Source organism: Poecilia mexicana, unplaced genomic scaffold, assembly GCF_051168715.1.
Source record: "Poecilia mexicana isolate PSO_F unplaced genomic scaffold, ASM5116871v1 scaffold_2, whole genome shotgun sequence".
NCBI lineage: Eukaryota > Metazoa > Chordata > Actinopteri > Cyprinodontiformes > Poeciliidae > Poecilia > Poecilia mexicana.
Window position 1 is genome coordinate 39,768,698 of NW_028263371.1, and position 24,516 is coordinate 39,793,213.

Below are 24,516 nucleotides of genomic sequence, written 5' to 3' on the forward strand. Positions count from 1 at the left end.
ATATGTTTTTCTCAAATGAAAAATGATTTGGAAAGGCCAAAATAATGTTATGACTTTGTAAGCCTCCAAATTAATAACCTCTGTGTTTAATGGGGATCTAACTGTGAATAATACAGATAGATGTATTGTAAGCCAGAACACAAACACACTGCTTCCTTTTGTCATTGAAAAATTAAACAAAATTATGCAAGATAGGAAGAGGATCAAAGGACTTAAGAGATCAGTACAAATATTTATTTTATTTCTTTTATTTTCGTTTTTTACAAACTTTGCCATTTTACTGTGTTTTACATGTTTGTTTTATAAAACAGGCTTTGACAGGGAAACTGGAGCTCATGACATGTAAGTTGCATAAATATGGGAAATCAGTCTCTTTACTCAGGTTTTGTCCATGTTAACATAAACACACACTCGCACAGGTTCTAAAAACGCAGTATATAACCGAGGCACGTGTGTAACGCTCCTAAACAAAACTACACTTTCTCTGAACACAGCAACACTTCAAGATATTACAAAATCACCAACCTCATAAATTAAAAATTAAAAAACAAACAAACAAAAAAAAAACAAACCCAAAACAAAAAAAAACAAGACAGATCAAGTATCCTCACAAGTCAAAAGTCAAAGTAGACCCTCAGGATGCTTTTCCAATCTTGGTAGACAGGTGGCAGTAATGTATCAAATGAACCACAAAAGCAATACTGACACTGCTCAGTCAATTTCAAACTCAAATATTCATCTTCAGTAATTGCTTTAACTATTGGCAGTTTAAGAGTACAAATGGTCCACTTCAAAAATATTTTAAGAAATGTTTTTTAATGTTTAGCAGGAAACAGGAAATGAACTACGATATTCGGACATGTCCTCTGGAACCACAAAGTGCGGCAGGTTGGTGTTGTAAACAGAGAACATACACAAAATGTCTTGCCAAAAAAAAAACAATTACAATTTTAACATGAATAGATATGTCGAATAGGTTTATGGTTACTTATTTGCTACAGAAAAATAATGGAGTGAGCACTCTTACTTTCCTCAAAAATTCAACCATGCAGAAAAAGAGAGTAAGTGTTCTCATCCCAAAACAATCTTTTTGTTGTAAACAACTTGTTGTCCAAAACAACAAAACAATAAACATCTTAGCTTCAAGAAAACTAGCAACTGAAGGTCAAAGGACAAGAGCAAAATACACTTCATAGCAAAGCTAACAGTTAGCTTTTTCACAATTAGCACCCAGACCATCATGGTTGTGGGGAAGTATACTTTTACTGGAGAAAAATGTGCTATTTTATTATGGTTTTTACTATTTTAGATATTACTTATTTTTGCATCTGGGCCAACAGATCAATTATGGACTATAATACTGCCAAATCTTGACTGGATTACCATTAATTAAAGAAATTTATGCACAGATTTAAACACAGAAGCATAAATATCTAGAAGTGAAATTGCTCTTATTTATTTTGTGCACATTTGTTTTTTATCTGTTTCTCTAGTAACTCCAAGACCAAAATCACCAATGAGTTGGACAAACATTCAAGTTAAGATGTACCAGACCAAACTTAAAAGACCCTTTATTTACCAGATATTAAGATCTGTATCATTTAAAGACTAGAAATGTAAGCTTTCTGTAATCTGAATTCTCATTTCGCCATGCTTTTTCAAACTTGGAAAATTTTTTAAATACAATTCCACACTTTTACAGACCTAGCAAGGCTACGTAGAAAAATTGCATGTTGGCTTTAAAAACAAACCATACAGTTCAAGTCCTTACAGACGTGACAGTTTCCATGAAATAAGGATTTGAAAGTTATATACTTGAAAGTTATAACCCACCGAGAGCAAAACATGAATTAAGAGTGTGTGGAAAAGTGTGACTTTCAGCTGCTTCCATTCAGTACCGCTATAAGTTTACAAAATGATGGCACAGTTTGAGAACATAAAGTAGGGCATGTGTGTGACACTTCCACAGAGGGGAAAATGGCAGTACTGACATCAGAGTGATAATGCTGGTCAGAACTCCTAAGTTATTTCTCCCATGATTCCCTTTTCCTCACTGAACAATCTGCTAAATAGATTTTAAGTTTAAAAACTTGCATTAAGGCTGATTATGTCTTATAAACATCGTGGATGTCCTCGTTCTAATCCATCGATACAGTACATCACTCGACCAGAGTAGCCAACCGCGTCATTCCATAATCTACTGACTAGAACATTAGTATTCAGCTGGACTGTGCTTTGCTTTCTATTCATTAGACTCCTGTCAGATCTAATACTTGCATGTCTTTAATTATTTGTGATCCAGGTGTCTCATCAAATAATGCATACATAAACAAACTGGTAAAAAAAAAAAAAAAAAATCACAAAATAAAAAAGATATCAAGCAATCAATGCACAATTTTGTATAAAAAGTTAAATGGGATAAAGCATATTTACATATAAATACTGTACAGACATCTGTAATACAGGGTGGTTATAAATAATAACTGCTACTGTTAAAAAGGAGTAAAGCACTGTGTAAAAGTATCAAACAACCACACATTTTTTTTTTTTACATTTTCCTTTTCAGTAAGGGGTGATCTTTTAAGGTTGCCTTGATAAATACTTCTCAGATATTCCTTCAAAACTTTCCTTTGGACTTTGAAAAACAGCTAAACTTCAAAGAACATTGAAAAGCCTTCAAAAACCCGACGCAAGAATTTATCACAACCACATCAAAAGATTACAAATAGTGTGGCTTCTAATGAGAGATGACTCAAGACCTTTTGACAGTGATAAGGTTCTGGTAAAAAGAATTAACTTTATATTGAATTGCTTAAGACAGACTCCAATGTGAACCTCTATGAAAAAGCTGTGAACATGCTGTAATCCCTCTTTTGTCCTAATTCTGAAACTTGCTCTCCATCCAGTCTGGCTGAATCTGAGCTAATTTGAAGAAGCAAGAATTTCCCAAATGTGCCGAGCTGTGAAGACACACTGCAAAATATTTGTATTTTTATATTCAACAGCAGATGGCTGGACAAAGTAGCCTATTTACTGAGCGGTTATGAAGGGTAAAATTGAAAGCCGTGTATTCTTTTAATTTCATATGATAATTGTGCAATATTTTACTTGCTGCATAACATCCCTATGAAATAAACTGGAATTTGTGGTTGAAATATTACAAAATTTTAAAAAGTTCAACAGCAGTGCTTTTCAGAGGCACTGCAGATGTCATCTGTAGTGCAAGAGGAATAACTAAAGTGAGCCTTGCAAATGCTTTCTGAAAGAAATGCTATTCAACCCTTCGTCCTCATTCCAGTCCGTCACGATGACTACAACATGTCAGTTTGAAAAACAACACGCATAAGTACAAAAACGGTACAAAATGTTTTCCTTGGAAAAATTCAGCTGGACAACTGCAAAAGTTCTGTGTTTTACAGAGCAGCAGCACCGCTGCACTGCGTCACTGCTAAACAGATGTTTCTGATTGGAGCAGCAGTATAAACTTGTGAGATTTGGGGTCAATGTACTCTTCAGTCAAACGGATGTACGGGATGCCTTTGACTGTGACTGCTAAACTAAAGTCGAGACACTTCAACAGGAACTCTGTTCCCTCCTTAATGCCGCTGGTAACCGAAGCTTCGCTGATCAAAGTCCACTGATCGGCCATCCAGCGCTCGGGGCCGTACAGCAGGGTCGGACCTGGAGCAAGGTATGCCTCAAGGAAGGCCTGGACACAAGGGGAAAAAAAAAAAGTTACAGTCATACTCAGTATGGGATGAAAATACTTGGCATAATTTAAATCAACAGCTTGACAGAAAGTGAAAGTGTCCGTTAAGCAGGCTGTGTTTCATTCGAAGTTTCAATAATTCTGTCCAACATGACAACAAACATAAACCAGACTGACCTTAGGACTCATGTTATTCACTAGGCAAAAGGCCAGGTGCTTCTGGATGCTCTCCATGCTGTGGCAGTGCTGCCTCCTGGTGGTGCGGAGGTATTTCTGCAGGGAACGAGCCATCGAGGGAAATACGGCCAGAGCGGCTTCGCGAACATCCATGATGTCAGACGGTGCTGCGTTCTCATCTTCTTTCTTCATGCGCCGGACATGTGTGAAGGCCTCCTCAACGGCGACCACCAGCCTGATTAAACCCACAGATAGGGGGATTACTTTTACATACGGCCATTTGTGAAATTATTAAAACACTGATCTTGACCCGAGACAACTGTGATACGGTAGAGAATAACACAGAAGTATGATAGAGCAAATGTTTATCTTCTGGTGTATTATGATGATTTTATTAACATTAATCATACAGCTCATTTAACCACTCTTTACCAGAGGCTTTTTGATGATAATGTGCATAAATAGTAGCTGTGTGTATCTAACTTTGATTGTTCTAATTTAAATTCAGGTTTTCCATGAACATTTTTCCACAATAGACTCTGTCACTATTTCTGTCTGTGTAATATTCTGCGACCTCATTAGAAAAAGGACTCTGACTTATCCCTTCTTCCCAACCCCCCCGAAACATAAATCCTGTTACATTTGGGCAGAAAAGCAACCCGGTCTCAGTGGGTCTGTAACACTGGATTTGGAAACGGCTGTTAGAGAATCTGTGCCACCACTGGGACAATGTCCTGCGGCGTTTTGGTTTCCAGGACTCTAATTAGGAACATTTTTGTCCAGAGTTTTGCTCCAAAGGCCCGGTCTGCTGAAAATGTATTATAAACGTACGCTGGTTTGACGTTGACTCTTACCTGGCTCTTCGCTTGCGGACTCTCCTCTCATAGTCTGCCTCCTCATAGTATAGCTCACTGTGCGCATTGTCTTTGCGTTTGGTGGCAGGTGTAACCATGGGCCGTGACTGATTTCCATTGCTGGGCTGAGCTGCAGCCGTACTCCCTGGGGCTAAAGCCAGGAGAGAACAGAGGTAAACTGATTATATCGAAGCAGCTTCCTGACCCGTCATCACTGGTGGTGGACCTCACACCAGTGATGAATGGGCATCGAGAAAACAACGCAGAAAACAACAGAGAAATCAGATGAAATCACAGAAGGTGGACAACTTATGAATGAGTATGAATTTTTCTGGTCAGGATTATGCTCATCTAAGTTTTTAGAAAACAGGTTTTCTGGACCCTGTATGTTAATATTAGGGACATTCTTCCAGTCTAATTAGCAGATTGTTTTATTAATAGCAACAGATAAAAGTAACTTAAATTGTTACGGAAAGCATCTCATTGGGTGTGGCTTAAAGTAAATTGACATGATGTGTACATAGAAGGTCAATGTCCATGTCTGATGAATTCATTGCATTTAATGGTTTGCGTAATGAAACTTGTAGTGCCACTGAATTTCATCAGCTATTAATGTGGGAGCGGTTGTTTTTTTTTTCAAGCATGCGGATCAGTAAAGTTAGGGGGAGGTGGTCGAGTTAATGCTACAGGTCAGGTGAGGATATAAATCTTTAATAACCTGATCCGCATATGCGAGCGTTGACGCATCTGCAGTTCAGAAAAAGACGCCAAATGCAGTGATGAAAAATAGGTGAATCATCCTATTTATTGTGCATTTTCTACATTAAAAAAAACATCACCCTCTTTACCTCCTGGCCTACTTACACGTGCTATAATAAGAGTAGTGACTGTGGATGAATGGAGCAGGGAAGAATAAGCCATGCGTGGGGGTTGACAGGAAAGTTAAAAAGGGACAGAACAGGCGGAGCTGGAGACAGGCTGAGCGGAGGAAGGAGAGATGTAGGAGAATGTGAGAAACGAGCATTTCTCTGATGAATTATTTAAGGCATGAAACTCCACGGCCCCCTAGAGGGCTTTCCGTTATGCTCTGCTAGGGATGGGGGAAGATTACTACGAGGACACACTATTCCATCCACACTATATCGCCGCAAAGGATCAAGAAATCCAGAGCTCTGAAGTGGGTGGAGGATTAATGGTCAGTGAGTGGAAGATCCTTTAAGATGCAGGAGAGAGCACAAAATGTGACACTGGTTATGGGGAGCAATATGTTAAAGTGCGACAAGGTGCTGCAGTGAGAGTGAGCAGGCAATGCACTATGATCTTTATTCTGAGGTGGCAAAGACGAAGCAGCTAAACCATGAAATAAAATGTGGTGTAAACGTCTTAAATCATCTTTTGCTCTTTGCTGAACCTGTTGGAACTGGTCTTCTTTGTCTTTAGACTTTTGCAACTTTTTCTCTCATTTTACTGTTGCAACTGATCATTTAGTTTTTCAACAAAACTAGCTAATACTGAAGTTTAAAATGGCTCCCAAATTAAAAGGATAAAGACTTCTAGCTTAGGTTTTTATATTACAACATTTGGTCACAAGAAAACAATTTACTGCGAAGCATTCACTTATTCATCCATAGACTGGTCACCAGTCAGTCACAGGGCAACACCATTTGTAGGTTTCACTTTTAATGTGTTTCATATAAGCATTACCTCGACCCACAAATACAGTCCGTGTATGTAATCCTCCAAATGGTCTATTATGAAATTATGGATGTCACAAAATTCATTGCCATTACTGGACAGGAAAGTTTCGGTCACATTTGAGGTGACCTACCGTCCACGTTGTAGACCTTTAGACCAGCCAGGTGTTTGGCAGTTCTGTGTTTAGAGGCAGAGAGCAGGGCAGGGTTGTGCAAAGGAAAGTCTCTGTAATAATATTCCAGGATGGTCAAAGCAGCTCGCTGAACGCTGTGTGACAGAAGAATGAGAAAATATAAATACAAATATAAATATAAGTTTGCATTTGATCTGATTTGCTAATCTTGGCCTGAAATTCAGTAACAAAACATCTATTTGTAATGTGGCTTTGGATTGTTACAGTAAATGAATTAGAGATTTTTTTTTTTTTTTACCTGAATTTGACAAATAACCCGTCACAATGTATGGCAAAATATTTACACCATCTTGACGTAAATGATTGTTTATCTGCGTTCTACAATTTAAAATGATAAGTAAATAAAGAATAAAAGGTTACGTAAGGCGAGCGCTGATCAGAGAAGCAGCCGAGATCCACAGCTCAGGTGGCGGAGACTCTCGACAGGAAATCAATTATAGATTAGGGTCTGAATTAACTTGAACTATTTAAAAAAATAGTCAATATTTACTGGGGGACATGTGGTACTTTTCAATTTTTTTGTAGGACTTGAATATTTTGAAAATCTTTAATCATTCTCATTCCACTTCAAAAGTGCAATCAGAATGACAACGATTCAGCACTATTTGGTGCAACTTTGGGTTTGTGGTTGTACCGCGACAAAATGAAGAAAAGTTCAAGGGGCGTGAATAGTCTTGTGACAAAATGAAAAGTGAAGAACTTGTTTCAAGAGTACATATAAATTGCAAACTTAATTAACTTCGGTTTTACTTCCTAAAACTATTCAGTAAACTTTGTGTGTACAGTCAATGCCACATTTTTCTGCCAGTTAACCCAAGCTCTAACAAAGTAAGGCATGAGGGCAGTACCCGTCCGGATATAATAAGTCTAATTGGAGCCAATTAGACTTATTATAAACTGTTACGTTTATGAACCTTACATTAATACAATTCTTCTTGCCAGAATAAGACATTATGAGCACCGTGTCCCCGAAACTCCTTGACTCACACTAACGAGACTCTTGAGTAACTTGATTACAGCCTGTGCCAGTCTTCCCTGCAGACATGAGCCTCCGATTACACTCATACTTCAGCAAGAAGTGCGCAGCAACTAGCCATCGTGTGTCTCAGTGTGGACTGCACTGAGAGGCCGTATTCACAGAAGAAATCAGGCTGAAGAATTTGTCTCCAGAGTCACTGTAGGTCATTTTTATGATTATAACATCGGCCTTGAGTGTGTGTGTGTGTGTGTGTGTGTGTGTACCTCAGCTGTCCAATGTTGTAGTGGCGCGTCTCTCCGTCTGTGGAGCGGATGACGCACACGCTGTAGCAGGGTCGGAGGTGACGGAGCTCCAGCAGTACGACTGCCAGGTAGTGAACGAACAGCTGGGAGTCCACCAGAGACACGGCAAACTGGACGATGCCATGGTAATCTTCATCCTGATTAAATCACACAAGAATTTCCAATAAACTGAATGGAGTTTGTTTTTTTTCATTAACATTTAGTATTTGTCGACTCGAAATATTTAATTGTGACAGAAAGAAGCAAGAGAAAATAATCTGTGTTTGTTGAGGAATAACATCAGTGGGGAAAAGAAAATTGTTGAGCAATGTTCATTGTTTTATTGTAATACATTTTGCTAATGAGAGTTACACCAATGTGAGCTCAGTATCCGCAATAAGTCATGGCCGAGTCCAGCTGTGACAGCCATTACAACTATAATTAGTAATTTTGCTTTTCAAAATGAGAACTCTCTTATCCCTACAAAGTTGCAGGTAGCGTCTCTTTCTCTTTTTCTTTACACAGTAAATATTATCTTTGCTAATGTTTCTGAGCCAACAGTTCTGCCTGCCAGTAGCTGGCAACCACTCTCCGTGTTTACTCTGCCTCTGCTACACTCAGCAGCATCCTCGCTCCCCAGGAGGTCCGGGCAGGCTTCCATGGCAGGAGGAGTACTGTATAATTGTAAACCCCAAACCAGAAAGCACTGGGGATTGAAGACATTTTTTTTTTTCTCTGCATCAAACACCCAACCTGTTTAATTTTCCGTTTCTGAAGCTACAGGGAGTAATCTGCACTTTCAAATCTGAAATCCTCAAGCCTGCTCTCTATTATAAAAACAATAAGGATCAAAATATATTGTATTCCCGTATGAAACGTGTAAAGAGTAACAGTGGTCTTCAATATAACTGATATATTGAAACTTCTTTGCTGTCTGAAGTGTGGAAAAATAAGTCGGTTGGTTGTGAATGCCATAAAACACGATGTTTAACAACAATAATGGCATTGTGCGAAGCCCACCTGTGCATCTAGGATCCGGACCCCGTAGAAAAGCCAGTAGGACATGGTGAGCAGCAATGTGAGGGTGGTGAGAAAGGCCCGATACACACACACTCTGGGCAGGCAGGCCCGGCTTGGCCTCAGGAACAAGGCCCAAACGGCAACCAGGAGGATGAGGATTTTGAAGGAGATGGAGAGGAACAGGCCCTCGCAAGCTGCGCCGCAAGCCTGCAGTCTGTCCGGCCACATTACGACCGGGAGAAGCAGGAAGACCAAGGGTGTGGCTAGCACTAGCAGACCCACACAGGAGCCCACAGCCAGGGGGAGATATCGCCGGAAGCCCTGAGTTCGATCCTGTATCTCTTTTCCGAGGCCAACCACTTCCTCTTGGGAGATGCTGAGCTCAGATGTCCCTGTAACAGCTGTTGTGGTCTCTCCCCAGTTATCATCCTGACAGAAAAGTAGGAACAAAAGAAAGAGGAAAAGATCTTTAAAGGCGCCTGCTGTTTGGATGCACCGGGCTGTCGATGGCAGAACAGTTTACCCTCATTGGAAACCTTTGATATGTTGAATTTTGAAGGTACATGAGCATGAAAAGTATTAAACTCCTTACAGATTTTAGCTGGTTTTGCTTTTCATTACACTTAATTTTTTTCAGATCCTCAAATTCAGCTTAATATTAATAAATCTAGTAGCTGCTTTTCGCCAACCTTGCATGGCAATGAGTGTTTTACATATAAATTACATCACATTCCTGTTTGCGTGCAGTGTACCTTTGCCACAGTACAGTAGATTAACCAAATGTTGAGATTATGCTTTGGTGAGTTTTGTTCATTTGAAAACAGCTTTACATATTTACTGAGGTCAGCTGTTTCCTCATTTTAAATTTAGTTGATAGTCTGAAACATTTCAGCTTGGGAAAAAAAAGCAAAAACATAAAAAAAAAAATGGTCAGAGGTCAAACACTTTTGCCATGCCACCCCGTATTGTTTTGAGCTGCAAATCCAGCTGAGTGGACATTTCCATGAAACGTTTTCAAAGGAAGACTCTTTCTACCAGGCCTGGCTCCAGGCTGGAACCGCTCTGATCTCTGCCCCAGATAAACAGAAACACTTCAGATTTGCATTGCAATCTCTAGATTGCTGACAGCCTCCTTTACAATGCAGCTAGGAATCACCATTTTACATATAAATATGATAAAAGTGCAGCCTTTATTTATTCTTCAGGTGATAAGTATGTCTTTTCTTGGAGGCTACTGCTGTTTAAAATATATGCTTTTGCAGGTGATTTTCAGTCATTATGTTCTATTTTCCAGCATATAAAACCTACTCTCAAGCATATAGATGTTGTGTTCAGAGGAAATGGGTATTATTAAATTCAGTTTATGGACAAATCTTTCTGTAGAGGAATACTGGTGAAATGCTCATTTCCGACAGCTCTGAAATAAAAGTGAATAAAATTGAGTTATTCATTCTGACAGGAGAACAGATGTGTGGAAACGACAGAATAATATAGGTGATGTGACACAACCGTTTCACCAGCCAGCACTGTGCCTAAGCGCTCTAGATTTAAGGACTAAAGCTTTACACACCCGCAATCAGACTCTTCTATAATGTTCAAAAAAAAAACAACTCTCCGAAGACTTTGAGTTTATAATTATTAAAATGAAGTTAAATCGCCTGGTGTACTTATAGACAAATGCTACTGTTCCCCACTACAACTCCAAAATTGTACAAGTTACACATACAAATTGTGGAGGCTTGTTGTTTAAGTCAATATCAACATAGCTGCCATGCAGGGCTGCACAATACATCGCAAATATTGTCTTTGCATTATTAGTGTCTGTTGTATTAAAATAGCAAGAGCTTGTTTGCATGCAATATGGTCAAAGAATCATGAATACACATATTGCATGCAAATAAGATATTCAGCCTGCTTGATGGATTCTCACAGCAAAATGCTGAGAAAAATGTTGCTGCATGCTTGTATTGCTAATTACTTTTAGCAATACAATAATAAAAAAAAGAAAATCCTGCTGTTTGTTTAGTTTAGGCCTCGGTGCTAGTGGCTTTAAAATATGTACATATTTTTGTGCTAAAGATAAAAATTAATTCAAAATTAAAACATCAGAGTTTTACTTTTGCAAAATTCAGCGTTCAGCGTTTACCAACTGTAGATTTCTTGTGTCTATGCAGATAAGCAGTATTTCAAAAGAGCTTACGTTTTATAAACAATAATATTACTTGTTTTTAATTTGGTGTTAAAAGATTAGCTTTTTTTTTCTGGTAACCAAGTGCCACGAAGTATAAGTCAGATTTTTACTTTTGTGTTAAATGTAAATTATCATCTTAATGATAAATCACGATTCTTTACACAGTTACTTTCCTACAGTAGTAAACTAGATGATAATTGAAATTGTTCTGAGAGCCAAGCACAAATTTCCTAGGTAGTTATATTTTGTCACAACACAGGTGTTAGTCACTTTGTTGTTTTGGTAATTTCTTACTTAAATTTTTGCATAATGTTTTGTACCATTCATGTTTCAACCAGTGTCTGTCTGGAATAATTCCTAACAATAAAGGAATAAAATAATTTACATATTCTGCTCAAAATATCATGTAAGGAATTGTGGGTTTATGACTCTTTTTAATAATATCTACTAACAAAATGCTTCTTAACGTTATTTTAGTTTGATCAGAGGATGCAGTCTGTCATTTTTACTCAAACTAAATGGGTAAAACACAGGTCTGAAAAAAAAAAAACCCCTCTAAAACTGGGTAAAGTTTTCAGAAAATAATATACATCTTGATCAAATTATATGTGAGATTTGAACACTTAACTACAAAAAGTGTGAGCTGATATAAACAAGTTAAAGTAAAAGACTACAAAACATTGGTGAGTAGGAACAAAACAGCAATGTGAATATATAAAATAATGGAAACAGTAGACGAGGAAGCAAAATGACGGTTACCCTGGTGACTGAGCACAACAATCAGACAATCCCACTTACAACTGGAACTGAGTCAAATATAAAGCAAAGGCTGTTGTGGAAAACTCTCATTACAAGCAACTTTAGATACTGATTCTTTCCTTTTTGTATGATCCCTCTTGTAATTCACACTGGAGTTTTTATTGTGCTTTATGGAACCTTAAAACATGAATTAGTATTGGGCTGACATCACAGCAGCTATGTTCCAGATAGCTTTAGAAAGATTTAGAACATTCCTCAGAATAATCTATGAGAAACAAACATAAAAAATTTACTTACAGGCTCACACAATAGATTTTATGTATTATGCAAATAGCTTACAGCATGGGACATTTTCATATTTATTTAAATAGCACATGCTCTGTGTTATTTGGAGTCTTTTTTTTTTTTTTTTTTGCTTTAGCTCATCATTTTTAGGCTTTAAAAATCTTGCTGCAGTAATTCAAAGTGACAGAAAGGGATGTGAAGGAAGATCCGCACAGCAGCATAACTCAGAAAGCCTGTCCACACACACACACACACACACACCTACATGCCAAGATTCACAAACACAGACTCCGAATCGCAACAACAAACGCTGCAGCTTCAGTTGTGCGTCATTACGGGCAGTCTCTTTTATTGTATCTGAACAGTTGTGGCTCTTTTAAACATAAACATTTCCAACAAAAGCACGCAGACAGGCAGAATGAATGTGCAGGAAGTGGAGGTTTTTTTTTTTGTTTGCGTGTCATTAATTCAGGCAGCTAATTATTGTCCCCAAAGAGTGCTGCCGTGTTGTGCCAGCAACAACCATTCACAGGAGCAGCAGCTGCAGAGACACGGATGGATGAGAGCCGGGGAAAATGACAGGCTGAACAGAAGAGCCTTCATATCATCACACACGTGTGCATTCAGACATACATACACCGAAGCACATCAAGCAGCACACAGAGCCAGAGAATGCCGCGGAGATGCTGGAAAACCAGACAACAGACGGTCACATTAACGCTCATCTGTCTGGAGAGTATTTATCTCACTGCATACTGGGTCATCTCAGTCCACTGGGTGGTTTAAATGAACAGTTACAGATTATGAAAGCACTGTTATTGTTTTTTTTTTATATATATATAAACCAAGGCTTCAAATTACAGTTGCAAAAAGACTCCAAATGAGCCCAGACTCTGTCCTTCACTGCAGTTAACAGCCAATTAACTCAGCCTCGCTGGAGGAGGGGATGCCAACGGGAGCCAGAAGATAAATGAGCATGAAAAAAAAGAAGAAGCAGAGGAAAGGGAAGTTGGATAGGGGGATGGAAGTGGGTAAGGTGCAATTCAAGAGCAGAGAAGCAGGGAGAAGGGAAGGTTGGAGCGGAGTGGGGTGCAGATGTAGTTCATCCTGTTATGCGTCTATAAGGCTAATGAATGAGGAAAGCTTCCAGCCAAACACTCCTGCTTCCTTTAAGGTTCATTTTAGTTTCTGTCAAGTGATTTTTTTTCTTCAGTTTTTCTCAAATCAATCCCCTTTTCGGTGGGACCCTGCTTTCATATTAGCATAAATGGTCATAAGTGAGTGAAATGATTCTGTATGAGGAAGTCATAATAAAATGAACATATAAGCTGGATACACTGATGTAGTCATTTTAGATAAACAAATATGAGAACATCAAAGTTTTATTTCTAAATTCAATTCAAACAATTCAGCAAAATGACTGCAGTGTCAAGTTTTGAAATATAGTTTTTACCTCATTTAGCTGGTAAAAAAAATGTATCAGTTATCTATGTGTTAAAGTAAGACATTATTCAAATGTCATCCTTACTGGGAACTGCAAAAGTATTTATTGATATCCCTTGAGCTATTTCACATTTTCAACCCAGAATAATTACAGCTGTTCTGTAAAGGATTCTATTGGAGAGCATCAGTGAAGACACAGCAGAACGAAGACCAAGGACAACAACAGGAAGGTCAGAAGTCGTGGAGAAGTTCAAAGCAGAGTTAGGTCATAAATCTGTATGTCAAGCTTGGAATGACTCAATGAGGACTGTGTAATCCAAGACATGGTTATCCAATTAAACTGGCAGTTAGGCCAAGAATCAAAAGACCAATGGAAAGTAAACATCAGTTGGCATGGATGTTCACCTTTCAACAGGAAGATGAGTAAAACACCTACAGCTAGAGTTACTGATTGGTTTAGGTCAAAGCGCCGTGTTCGGGTGTTAGAATGGCACAGCCAAATTTCAAACCTCAAATCCAAATAAGAATCTATGGCAGGGCATTCTGCATCCAATCTGAATGAGCTTGAGGCATTTCACAAACAAGAGCAAAGAGGTTCAAACAAGAACCCTAACCCTAGCCATTTAAATCTCGAGAGATGGAAAGCTGGTGGTAACATACCTATTTAAACTTGCAGCTGTAATTACAGCAAAAAGATGGCTCTACAAAATGGCTCATTTGGAGCAGACCATAGTCCCAAAATGTGGAAAAAACATGCATATTTTTTCTTCTACATAGCAATTATGCACAACTCTGTGCTGGGTCAGCATATAAAACAGAGTTTTGATGTCTCTGGCACAAAACAAAATGCAAAAGAGCTGATTCGCCAGGCAAAGTGTAGAAAACAAAGTAAGAGGTGAGAGAGAATACAACGTCTACAAATTGTTTCTTGGCATGGTTCTGAGATCTGGCACAGGGTAAGTATGGACGATCGGCCCACACCCACCGTTAACAAAGCACAGCGACACAGTGCAAATCCTCTGCCAACTGCAAAGCACAGTGGCCCAGGCCTGCACTGCTCCGGATGACGCGCTACATGTTGGTTGTTTATGTTGGATATGGTTCAATGCCACATAGTCTGACTGTTTTTCTTTAAATTACGGCTTTCCTTTTATTGTGTGGGTGTTTTTTTTTTTTTTTTTTTTTAAATACATCAAATTAGAAGCTGTTCATGTCTCGAGGCTGTGAGTAGTTATCTGGACATCCGCTCAGGCAAAAAGCTAAAGAGACAAGTAGTCACACACTACAAGAGTAACATATGCTTTGGTGTTGCCTGAGTTAACAGTGCGAGGAAACTGAAGCTGCTTCCTCCTGGCACAACGTCTCTCACAAAGCGGCATGGACAGGCTCAGCAGCAGACTCTCTGTGACTCACACACACACACACACACACACACACACACACACACACACACACACACACACACACACACACACACACACACACACACACACGCACACGCAGGCAAACACACACAAACTCCACTCTAAGAGTATATCCCTACGCTGTGCATGTAATAAACACGGAGGATTATTCATATCAGTTTTCCCCAAAGTGGCGTTTGGCAGGAAACTCAAGCTAATCACAGCCTCTCTCTCTCTTTCTCTCTTTCTCTCTCTCTCTCTCTCTCTCTTTCTCTCTCTCTCTCTCCACTGGAGACCAGTTCATATTCCATCAGCTCCACCAGTCGATGTTTGCCGCTCCAGAAAACCCAGAACAGAGCGAACGTGGGTGATGGAGATAGTAACGAAAGTGCTGCTGCTGCTGGACACATTTTTTTGGTGGGCAAGACGCAGCACAATGGCGGATCACCTTACACCACCGACAAAGCATATGAGCCGCAAGCGGACAATCACATGCCAATGGGGAATGTGTGGAATGTCACTTTGCCGCCAGAAGGGCACAGAGAGCAGAGAGACGGTGGAATAGGTCTAAAGAAATACCAAAATATATGACTGAAGAGAAACTTTGAGAAAGTGCAGTTGCTTGCGTGTGAATCAAATGGCTCCCTGACATACAGACGAGTAAAAAATAAGAAGATGCTTTTCTAATTTAGACTCATTCCAACTAGGTCAGAGACACGGTGTAGGCCGCCCCAGGCAAAGTCCTTTATAAGAAGAGACTCTGCTTCTCTTCTCCCACGTATTTTTTCCTATTTCTGCACCGTCTTTAGCTTTGGTGCACAAAAGTCAGGCATTTTGGGAAACACCTGTAGCTCAAAATTTAAAAACAACAAACCACGATCTTACAGAGGGGGGGCGTCACAGTGAGAATAAAGCCAAAGGAAGTCATTATCTAGGAACAGAGATAGGCTGTTTCCAGTTTTTGTTCTCACTGCATGGTACAAAGAAGCCACATTAATCCTCTTATCTAAAGCTCAGCCAAAAAATATTGAACAGTTTCTTTGCATCACGATCTTCATATTTAAAGCACCCGCGAGCTTTTCTTCCAAGAGCCTGCTTAGGCGTTCGTTTTATGTATTTGCAAGTAGAAGCTAATTTCCTTAAACTGCTCTAGCCTCACTGAATTACTTCTAGTGTTTTTTTTTTTATTATTTCCTGTTCACAACGATCCCACACAGCAAGACCGGCATGTGCAGTGTAACTCGGCGCTGAATCCATCCACGCCTCAAAGAGCGATGCTAATCCGCTGACCTATTTGATCTTGAGTGACCATTGTTACTTTATATGAGGCGGTGGAAAGCCAGCTGTGTCGGGAGCATGAGTTTATAAGGTCAGCATACAAAGTTCATACGAGGATTACCGGATTTGTTCTAAAAATAATGTGATTGCCACAGAGACAATTTCAGAGCGGACGTCTGGAATACATGAATGTAACCGCCACTCATTTGCTGTTCTTGATTTTCGGCTACGTGTCTTTAGTTTCGGCTCGCTGCAGGGTGTGCACCGAAGGAGGCGGCACGCGAGCAAATACCTGGGTCTCATCTCCAGGATCCGCTGCTGCTGACGGCTCTCCGGGAAGCGGCTCTTCGTTGTGAACGGGGGAGTCCTGGGACGGCGTGTCGGGCGGGTTGATCACGACAGATCTCTCGGAGCGACTGCTGTCTTTGCTGCTGCCGCCTTTGTGTCTGTCGCGGCTACGTTCCCTAAAAACAGGGAGATTAACAGAAACGACAAACACAATGACTAATTCTATGCAACAATCACGAAGAGAGCCACTAGAACAACAATGTAAAGGTTAAGGAATTGCGTGGGCATTATTTTCATGGTTTAATATCTTGTGTTCAATTTTAAATTTGGTTATTTTGAAATGTTTCTGTCCAAGAAATCCACAGAAAAGTCACGATGTGGAAACTAACAGAGTGCCACCCAACAGGAAGCTACAAGCACCTTGCCGGTAATCAGGCAAAATCAAGCAAATAAGGCAAATATTTAGATACTTGTATTACACAGCAGAACGGAAAAAGGAACATTGGCACAAAGAGCAAGATAAAAGCTAAACTAAACTAAACTATCATTCAAACTAAACTAAAAACTAACTAAACTATTCAGTACATCTGAATGATAATCATTCAAATGTACTGAATCAGTTTATGTGTTAAAATAAAAATAAAAAAAATAAATATGCGTTATAGATGCCATTAATAAAAGTGTAATAGTGAGTGTCATACTGATAATCTATGTAACATTTTCTGTTTTGGAACAGAAAAAACCTTGGCATTTATACAAACAGTTAATTTCCCATTTCTACCATAAAAAATGAGTTTAGACAGGAAGGCTTGGATGCAATACTGACAAAGCTGGATAAAACTGACAAAGCTAAAGTAAATTTGAGAACATCATGAGCCACAAAACGCTGATTGCTATGCCCTTGATAAATACGGCCCTAATCCTCCATATCAATCCCCTGCTATTTTTGTCTCTCACCTCATTTACTGGGTGATGAGTGAAATAAACAAACAAACAAACAAACAAAAAAGAAACTAGTAAAAAATGCAACAGCTCAGGCTGGTGTGTGATCACACAAAGCAAACTCATGCTAGATGTCTCCAGCAGAGAAGCTGATGGGCAGGCGATGAGGCCTACGGGCGGGAAGCATACCCGTGGCGGTTTGATCTCCCCGAGCGACTGGAGTAGCCGGAGTGGGTCGACTCGGTGTCCATCTCAGCGGAGTTCGGAGCTGGAAATTGGGCAGGAGGACAAGGGGCGACCTGTCGTGTGACAGAGATGGTGAGTCGGAAGCGGGGCCGAGGAGGAAGACGGGGGTATGGGCTCTTCTAGAGACACGAATCCACAGCGACTGACAGCGACCCCAGAGAGCTGCTTCAAATGCCACATGAACCTGAGAGACAAACAGAGCGAAATCAGGGGGAGGCATCAAAACCCGCCTTCAGCATTCAACAAATACAGTAACGATGGTCATGCAATTTTATTTTAAGCTGAATTATTAGTAACTGAGCGACACTTTGCCGTAAAACAACATCTCTTTACTCCTGCAAAAACTTATTGCTTTTTTGATACGTTTTGTGTATATTGTAGATGAAATGGTGGGATTTTATTCCTCTCACTTTGCACGCTCAGCTCGGAATAATTTACGAGACAAACTTTATGTGGAAAGACTTATCAAGAGGCGGATCCAAAAACACACACTCTGAAATGCTCCACAGCAGTCCACAGTTGTAAGCCGGCAAAGATGTCTGTCTGAGGCTCATTTCTTTTAGAAAAAAAAACGGACGTATGTTCTTCTTGGCAAAGAGTTTTTCTGAAAATGACAAGCAAGAAAAGCACCTCAGAAATCTTCTTAAACAAATGCCTTGCAAAAGTATTTACATCCCTTCAGGTTTGTCGGTTTGCTGTCATTTTACAACTCTACATTTAAATGTATTTTATTAGGATTTTATTAGATAGATCAACACGCAGTTGTGCATGTTTGTGTAGAGGGAGAAACATAAATTATACACAGTTTTCTAGATAACAGCTTAAAGTCTTTCAGGGCATGTCTCCATCGGCTTTGCACATCTACAGAAATAATTAATTGCTCTACTTTCAAAACTTGCTGCAGATTCTTCGTTGGACATTGACCGGCTCATCCAAAAGAGTGAATATTCTTTGGCCTAAACCATTTCATCACTGCGCTGTCTGTATGGTTTGGTTTGTTGTCCTGCTGGAAGCCTCTAAAAACTTCTCCCTCCAGACACAATGGTGCCATTTCCATGTTTTATTTTAGAGATAATATGCTTGGTTAGATTTCCTCTCTAAAATGTTCCCCTTTCATTACTTGTGGTGAACAATATAATCAAAGACTTCTATTGCTTTCTTTCCAAAAAAATGTGTTCGTATTACCATTTCTTAATCTGGACCAGATTTATAGCTGCCTTGTTAACTCAGATATTCTTTCATTTGAAGTGCAGCTCTCTGTAGCTTCTATGCCAAAGGCGTCTTGGTTACTTGTCTGAATAATCTAATTAATTTAAGCAACATAATAACTTATGAAATGTTATAAACTTTTGCATATCATTAACAATGTCACTTTTTTTTAGACAGTCATAGCTAAAACTAAAATAAAAGTATCTTTCATTTATTCCATTTTTCATCCAGCTGTTTTTTTTCCCCCACAGTTTTAGATTTTGGATATCTAGGAAACTATCAGATGTGTATTTAGCTGTTCATTATGAACTATTAGATTGGCTTTTACAATATTGAAACTTAAACAGCTAGTAATAATACAAATATATCTGCTCTGTGTGAATGTATTATTAAATTATCTTCTGGGTGTTAAAACATTTTTTTTTTTTTTTTTTTACAAGCAAGCACAAACTCTTGTACCTCCCAAACCAAATTAATTATAGAATATTCTGTATTAAATTAAATATTGAAAGCTTTTTGTTTTTTATCTTTTTTTTTTACTCAACATGCATACAGATTTGTTTAAAAACTGGGACTGCATCAGGCACGCTCTGGGCCCTTAATGGGTGCAGCGTGATCCATCCAGGAGGCTGCCTTACTGTCTCACCATGCATGACCGTTCATTTGGACCGCAATCTACGCCCTGTCTGTCTCTCTGCTGTTGTCCTGACAACCAGCCGCCAGTACCCATCCCCAGTATCACCTCCTAATAACTGGAATTATTCTGCACATCATTTACAGGCGATTTATTGTCTCTCGAGTCATGGATGGATGCTTTATCCAAATTAGCACACGCAACACAACAACAAGACGAGATCACTGTGGCAAAGAGAAATCGGCTACTGCTCATCTCTGTGTGCGCTTTTCGCTTAAAAATAATTTGGACTAAATCCTCTGTTTAGTCAAAATTTGCATTTAAGGATTCTCCTTCGGGCCAAATAATCTCACACCACTAATCTTTCAAATCATTTTGATCGTGCAGCTGTAAAGAAGATCTTTCTTTGTGTTGATGTTGAAGCTAAAAGCAGGGAGGGCGTCAAGCGCTTTGATATGTCAATTATGAAGACGAAACCTTATGAAGCAGCTGCAAATTTTTTAAACACAAAATCTCAAATCAAATTTCCTCCTGACATCTGCGGCGTCCCCTTGTTGCCTTGCCAACGCACAAGGCTGAAGGCTGCATCTAAGGGCAACAATCAATCTCCCCTGCCGAGAGGAAATTTATGTGATATCTATGTGTGTGTGTGTGTGTGTGTGTGTGGGTGTGTGTGTGTGTGTGTGTGTGTGTGCGTGTGTGTGCATTAAAGTGGGGGGTGGCAAAGGGATAGGACCCAAACAGCAAACAATAGCCTTTCAACCCATCTAGAACCCATATGGTTAAATGAATAAGCCTGAATCAAAGCCGTTAACCCCCTGAGTGCTGAAGTCGGAGCGCGTGGCTGTCGTATGTGGGCCAGGAGAATACCGGCGCAAAGCCCACTGATGCACGAGACGATCATGAGGAGGCATGTGAACCAGGCCATGTGGAAGAATCGAAGCCACAGGCTAAGAAAAACTATCAGTTACCAATCAAGAATAACTATGAAACATGCAAGAGAGAGAGAGAAAAAAGAAAGCATACTTTTTCTAACTGACCCTATTAAACGCGATAAATATTTAAACCTCCTGATGACATCCTGTTGAGAAAATATATTCTGCGGCTAAATGCAGTTGCATCAGCGCACATCGTTCTGCTTGGCTGCACTGAGGGAGTCACAAGGGCAGAAACTGACACTAATGTAAAACAAACATTCATTAACGTGTTTGTTTAATGGAAGGAGCCTGCTGCACAGTAGGAGCTAATATAATAACACGTGCAGGCAGATCGGATGCTACCGGCATTGTTTCGCCTTTTATCCTAGGGACATCAAAAAACACACTTTGCTCGTCAGTGTCCTTCCAAAAGGAGGAGCTGCGTCATAAGAATTAGCTTTAAGCCTCCAAATGTAAGATTGTATCTTGCAATGATGAGCTGTGAAAGAGAAAATGATTTCATCAAAGTATCCAGTGCGGTCCTGGCACCCTAAATGGCTCATATCTGCCTCGGTGCTCCTGCAGAGCTCATGCCGAAGCCTGGTTACCATAGCATCTGTGCCCTCCCTCTCGCACCCATTAGCCATTGTGCCTCCCTTCCTTCCTCCATGCACACCAAGCTCTGGTGGTATTACTATGCCATAATCTGCCTGATGCAGCAGCTGACTGTTTTCAAGAATCCAAAGCAGTCAACAAATTACAAAACCCCCAATCTACAAATGGCACAATTCCTACTGTAGCACACTACAACCTCTGCCAAGTCTGTTGGATTTTTATTACCATTTTAATGTTGTTTGGAAGGGAAAAAAAAAATTGCAGCACAAAAACAGAGAAGAAAGACATTCCGCTGAGCTTGTTAAATCAAATAAATCAGATGCAGGCTGACACACTCTCTCTCTCTCTGTGTGTGTGTGTGTGTGTGTGTTCGTGTTGGGGTGTGCCAGTGGTATTTATTGTGAATACAGTCTCCAATCCCTCTGTGGACTTCAGATAACCCAGAGAAACACCTGTTCATTTTAGTCCCACTGGAATTCAAACACGTACATTTTCACATTTTGTGACTTTATAGCCACAAACCTTTGTTGTTTTTCATTATTTTATGTTAATTGACAGACATAAAGTAGATGCTCATTAAAATGATAGACGGTTTTTACATTTCGTTTACAAATAAAAATCTAAATGTGGCATGCAATTTTATTGAGCCCTCTCAGCCTCGCATAGATAGAAAATTATATGTTTGACTATTGTTTTCAAACTAGCTTGAGCACAAACATATCAAATGGAAAGTATCAATGATATTTCTCAACTAGATATAAGCCTTTAACCGTTTAATACATCCTTTGATCCAAACCGTACTATTGTAGTTATGACTGTGCAGCAATCTCTCACGCCATTTAAAATCTCCTATTTACTGTATTTGGCATTTCTTTTTCTGTGATTAACGTGCTCCACGCTTGGCATGGCCGTTGAGGTGGAAAACCGTGTCTTGGTAGTTTTGTAATTGTGCCATGCTCTCCCTATTTCTAGATGTCGGATTAAATATTGCTCTCCGAGATGTTTGAGATATGGTTTTATGAGCTAACCCAGCTTTAAACATCTCTACAAATGTACTCTTTGTTTGTCTGATTTATCCCTTGACCTTTATGTTACTATTTGTTCTCTGATGTTCTATATTAAACCTTTGTGGCCTTCATAGAACAGTTGGATTTGTACTGACAGAAAATTATTCACAGGTGGACTTAATTTACCAATTAGGTGACTTCTGAAGGCAATTAGTTCCAGAGTATTGTATTTGAGAGTTTTAGAGAAAAGGATCTTGAACAGAAATGCATTTATATAATTTTGCTTCCACATCTATGCAATGCTGACATAAAATACCCCCAACAAACCCCCAAGAAATACACAGAAATTTGTGGTTTTTATGTGACAACGTTCCCACTATGAATTTTAAGTCACTAAAAATGGTAGAAGTCAAACACAAACAACCAATTTTTTTCTTCCGTAGGGTTAGGGTCGCATGCTATATCGTAACCACTGCTGCACATCACATTTTAACTCTGGCACGCTGCAGAAATATTTCTTGGATACATGCAAAAAAAAAAAAAAGAAAAAAAAAAAAGAAAATCCTTGACCTGTGATTGACTCCTGGCTTACCTCACTTTGTTCACTCACCCCCCACCTTCACAAACACGCCCACAGAGCAAAAGGAGAAAGTTAAGATCTGACACATTTCTCAGGAATGCAAACTTCAGGCCCTTCTGATGCGTTCAAGTGGAACTAAGTAAAAGTACAGTAGGAGGAAGGAGTAGAACAGCCATTGCTGAGGAAGAGATGCTTCTTCCCCCCCCCATCCAGTCAGCCCTGCTGTAAGTGCTTTTACATCTTTCTATAGGCCTGCTGTAAAGAATCTCGCATCACGCCATCCAAACCTTAGCCTAAAGGTAGTGCTGTTTCCTCTTACATCCTGTCCAGCCAGTCAGAAACCATGGCTTTAATGAGAACAAAAGGCAAAGCAACCCCTTTTCTTTGATATGACTCATCTGATCAGGAGTTCCCCAGCCTCTCCTAACAGCGCTGCTCAATAATAAATAACTGTAGCTCTCGCTGCACAGCATCAAGACAGCGCCAGAGAAGCTGTTTCAGATTCAGTAGCACTTCATCCAGCTGTGCAGCCCCGCAGACAGCTGCTGAGGATGGCGATGCCCTGCGGAGCCTGCCTCGTCTCCGAACAGCCTGTGTTTCACAGGCGCTGGCAGAGAGAAGGGTGTTACTGATCTGCTTCACAGCTGCAGCATCAGCCCCAACCTGAACCCCCCCCACCCCATTCAGTGGCCTGTGTGATGTGCAATAACCTCAGATTACCCACTAGTTTTTGATGCGTTTTATTAGAGCTGTGTTCTAATAAAACATAAAACAGGGTACCCAAAAAGAACAGATTAGGACTCAGCATCTGTTTGATAAGAAGAAAAGCTTTTTGTATATATAATCATCCTCGCCGCTACGACAGCAGGGAACTTAATTCCTATGAGGTCGTGTGTCTTCGGCTTTTTTTTTTTTTTCTTTTTGGGCAAAGGCAGCCTCCACCCCGTCCCAGTGCCATAAACACAGCATTTCGATAAAGCTTAATTCACCTACCTTTGACTCAGAATTGCCTCGTATTCCGGGAATGCGCGTCTGGATGCCAGTCAGTGGATGTGCGGCTGCGGCTCTGAGGCGCGTCTGTCTGAGCCGAGAGAGGAAGCTCCTTCACACGAGCCTGGCTGGCTATTGTAGTGAACAGGACCAGAGAGGCAGGCGGAGTGGATGTACAATGCCCTCAGAAGAGCCACGACGAGATTTCACTCCAGGCCACAAGAGGTCGTCCTTTGTGTGACTTGACGACCCTCCACGAAACAGGAAAACTTGCAACACAAATATGTTACTATTTATTTATTTATTTATTTACCCCCCCCCACCCCCCTTTAATTCACATTAACGGTCAATGGAGAAATTCTGTTTGCTCGACTTAAAGACATTTTGCGGCAACAAAAATCTGAAAACACATGTAAATAAAAGCCCAAATTCACAATAAACGGGATCATATTTCTACTTCTACAGAGATAAAAATGTAGATGTCCCAAAATTAAAATATTGTCTAAAAATTAATTTGAAACGAATAAATGTTCGTTTCAAAATTCAAAATAAATAGATAATACAGGTGAATTTCAAATTTTAATTCTGTTATTTTTTTTTATTTTTTATTATGGCTTCACAGCTATGAAACATTTTTGTTTCTTAAAAAAATGTTTAATGCTCCATAAGACTGATTTTAAAAAATATTATTTTTGGAGACGGGAATGTCATCTTGCATGTCAATGTGTTGCAGAGTGTGTGTGATAATGATTTACTTTGTGAGCAACAACAATACAACCATTTTTCTCCTCACTGCTTCTGACCGTAACTCTGGTTCAAGA

At 39.7% G+C, this 24,516-nt stretch overlaps 1 protein-coding gene across 1 annotated transcript; it reads right to left on the bottom strand.

Moving 5' to 3' along the window:
* Positions 1–220: 220 nt before the first annotated feature.
* LOC106921900 (vang-like protein 1) lies at positions 221–24,167 on the bottom strand. The gene is made up of 9 exons (XM_014993902.2): positions 23,699–24,167; positions 17,687–17,927; positions 16,560–16,731; positions 8,909–9,337; positions 7,871–8,046; positions 6,569–6,702; positions 4,741–4,891; positions 3,887–4,121; positions 221–3,709 (listed from the first exon to the last, which is right to left on the bottom strand). The coding sequence occupies exons 2-9, from the start codon at positions 17,746–17,748 to the stop codon at positions 3,449–3,451; spliced, it is 1,620 nt and encodes a 539-aa protein (XP_014849388.2). The 5' UTR covers positions 17,749–17,927; positions 23,699–24,167; the 3' UTR covers positions 221–3,448.
* Positions 24,168–24,516: the final 349 nt, after the last annotated feature.

What these genes read in the sequence shown, in the direction of transcription:
- LOC106921900 (XM_014993902.2), bottom strand. Translation starts at nt 17,748, where the DNA reads ATGGACACCGAGTCGACCCACTCCGGCTACTCCAGTCGCTCGGGGAGA. An exon ending in ATCCTGGAGATGAGACCCAG is followed by an intron (nt 9,338 to 16,559) that starts GTATTTGCTCGC and finishes CTTTTCTGTCAG; the next exon opens with GATGATAACTGGGGAGAGAC. An exon ending in AAAGGTCTACAACGTGGACG is followed by an intron (nt 4,892 to 6,568) that starts GTAGGTCACCTC and finishes TCCTGGCTTTAG; the next exon opens with CCCCAGGGAGTACGGCTGCA.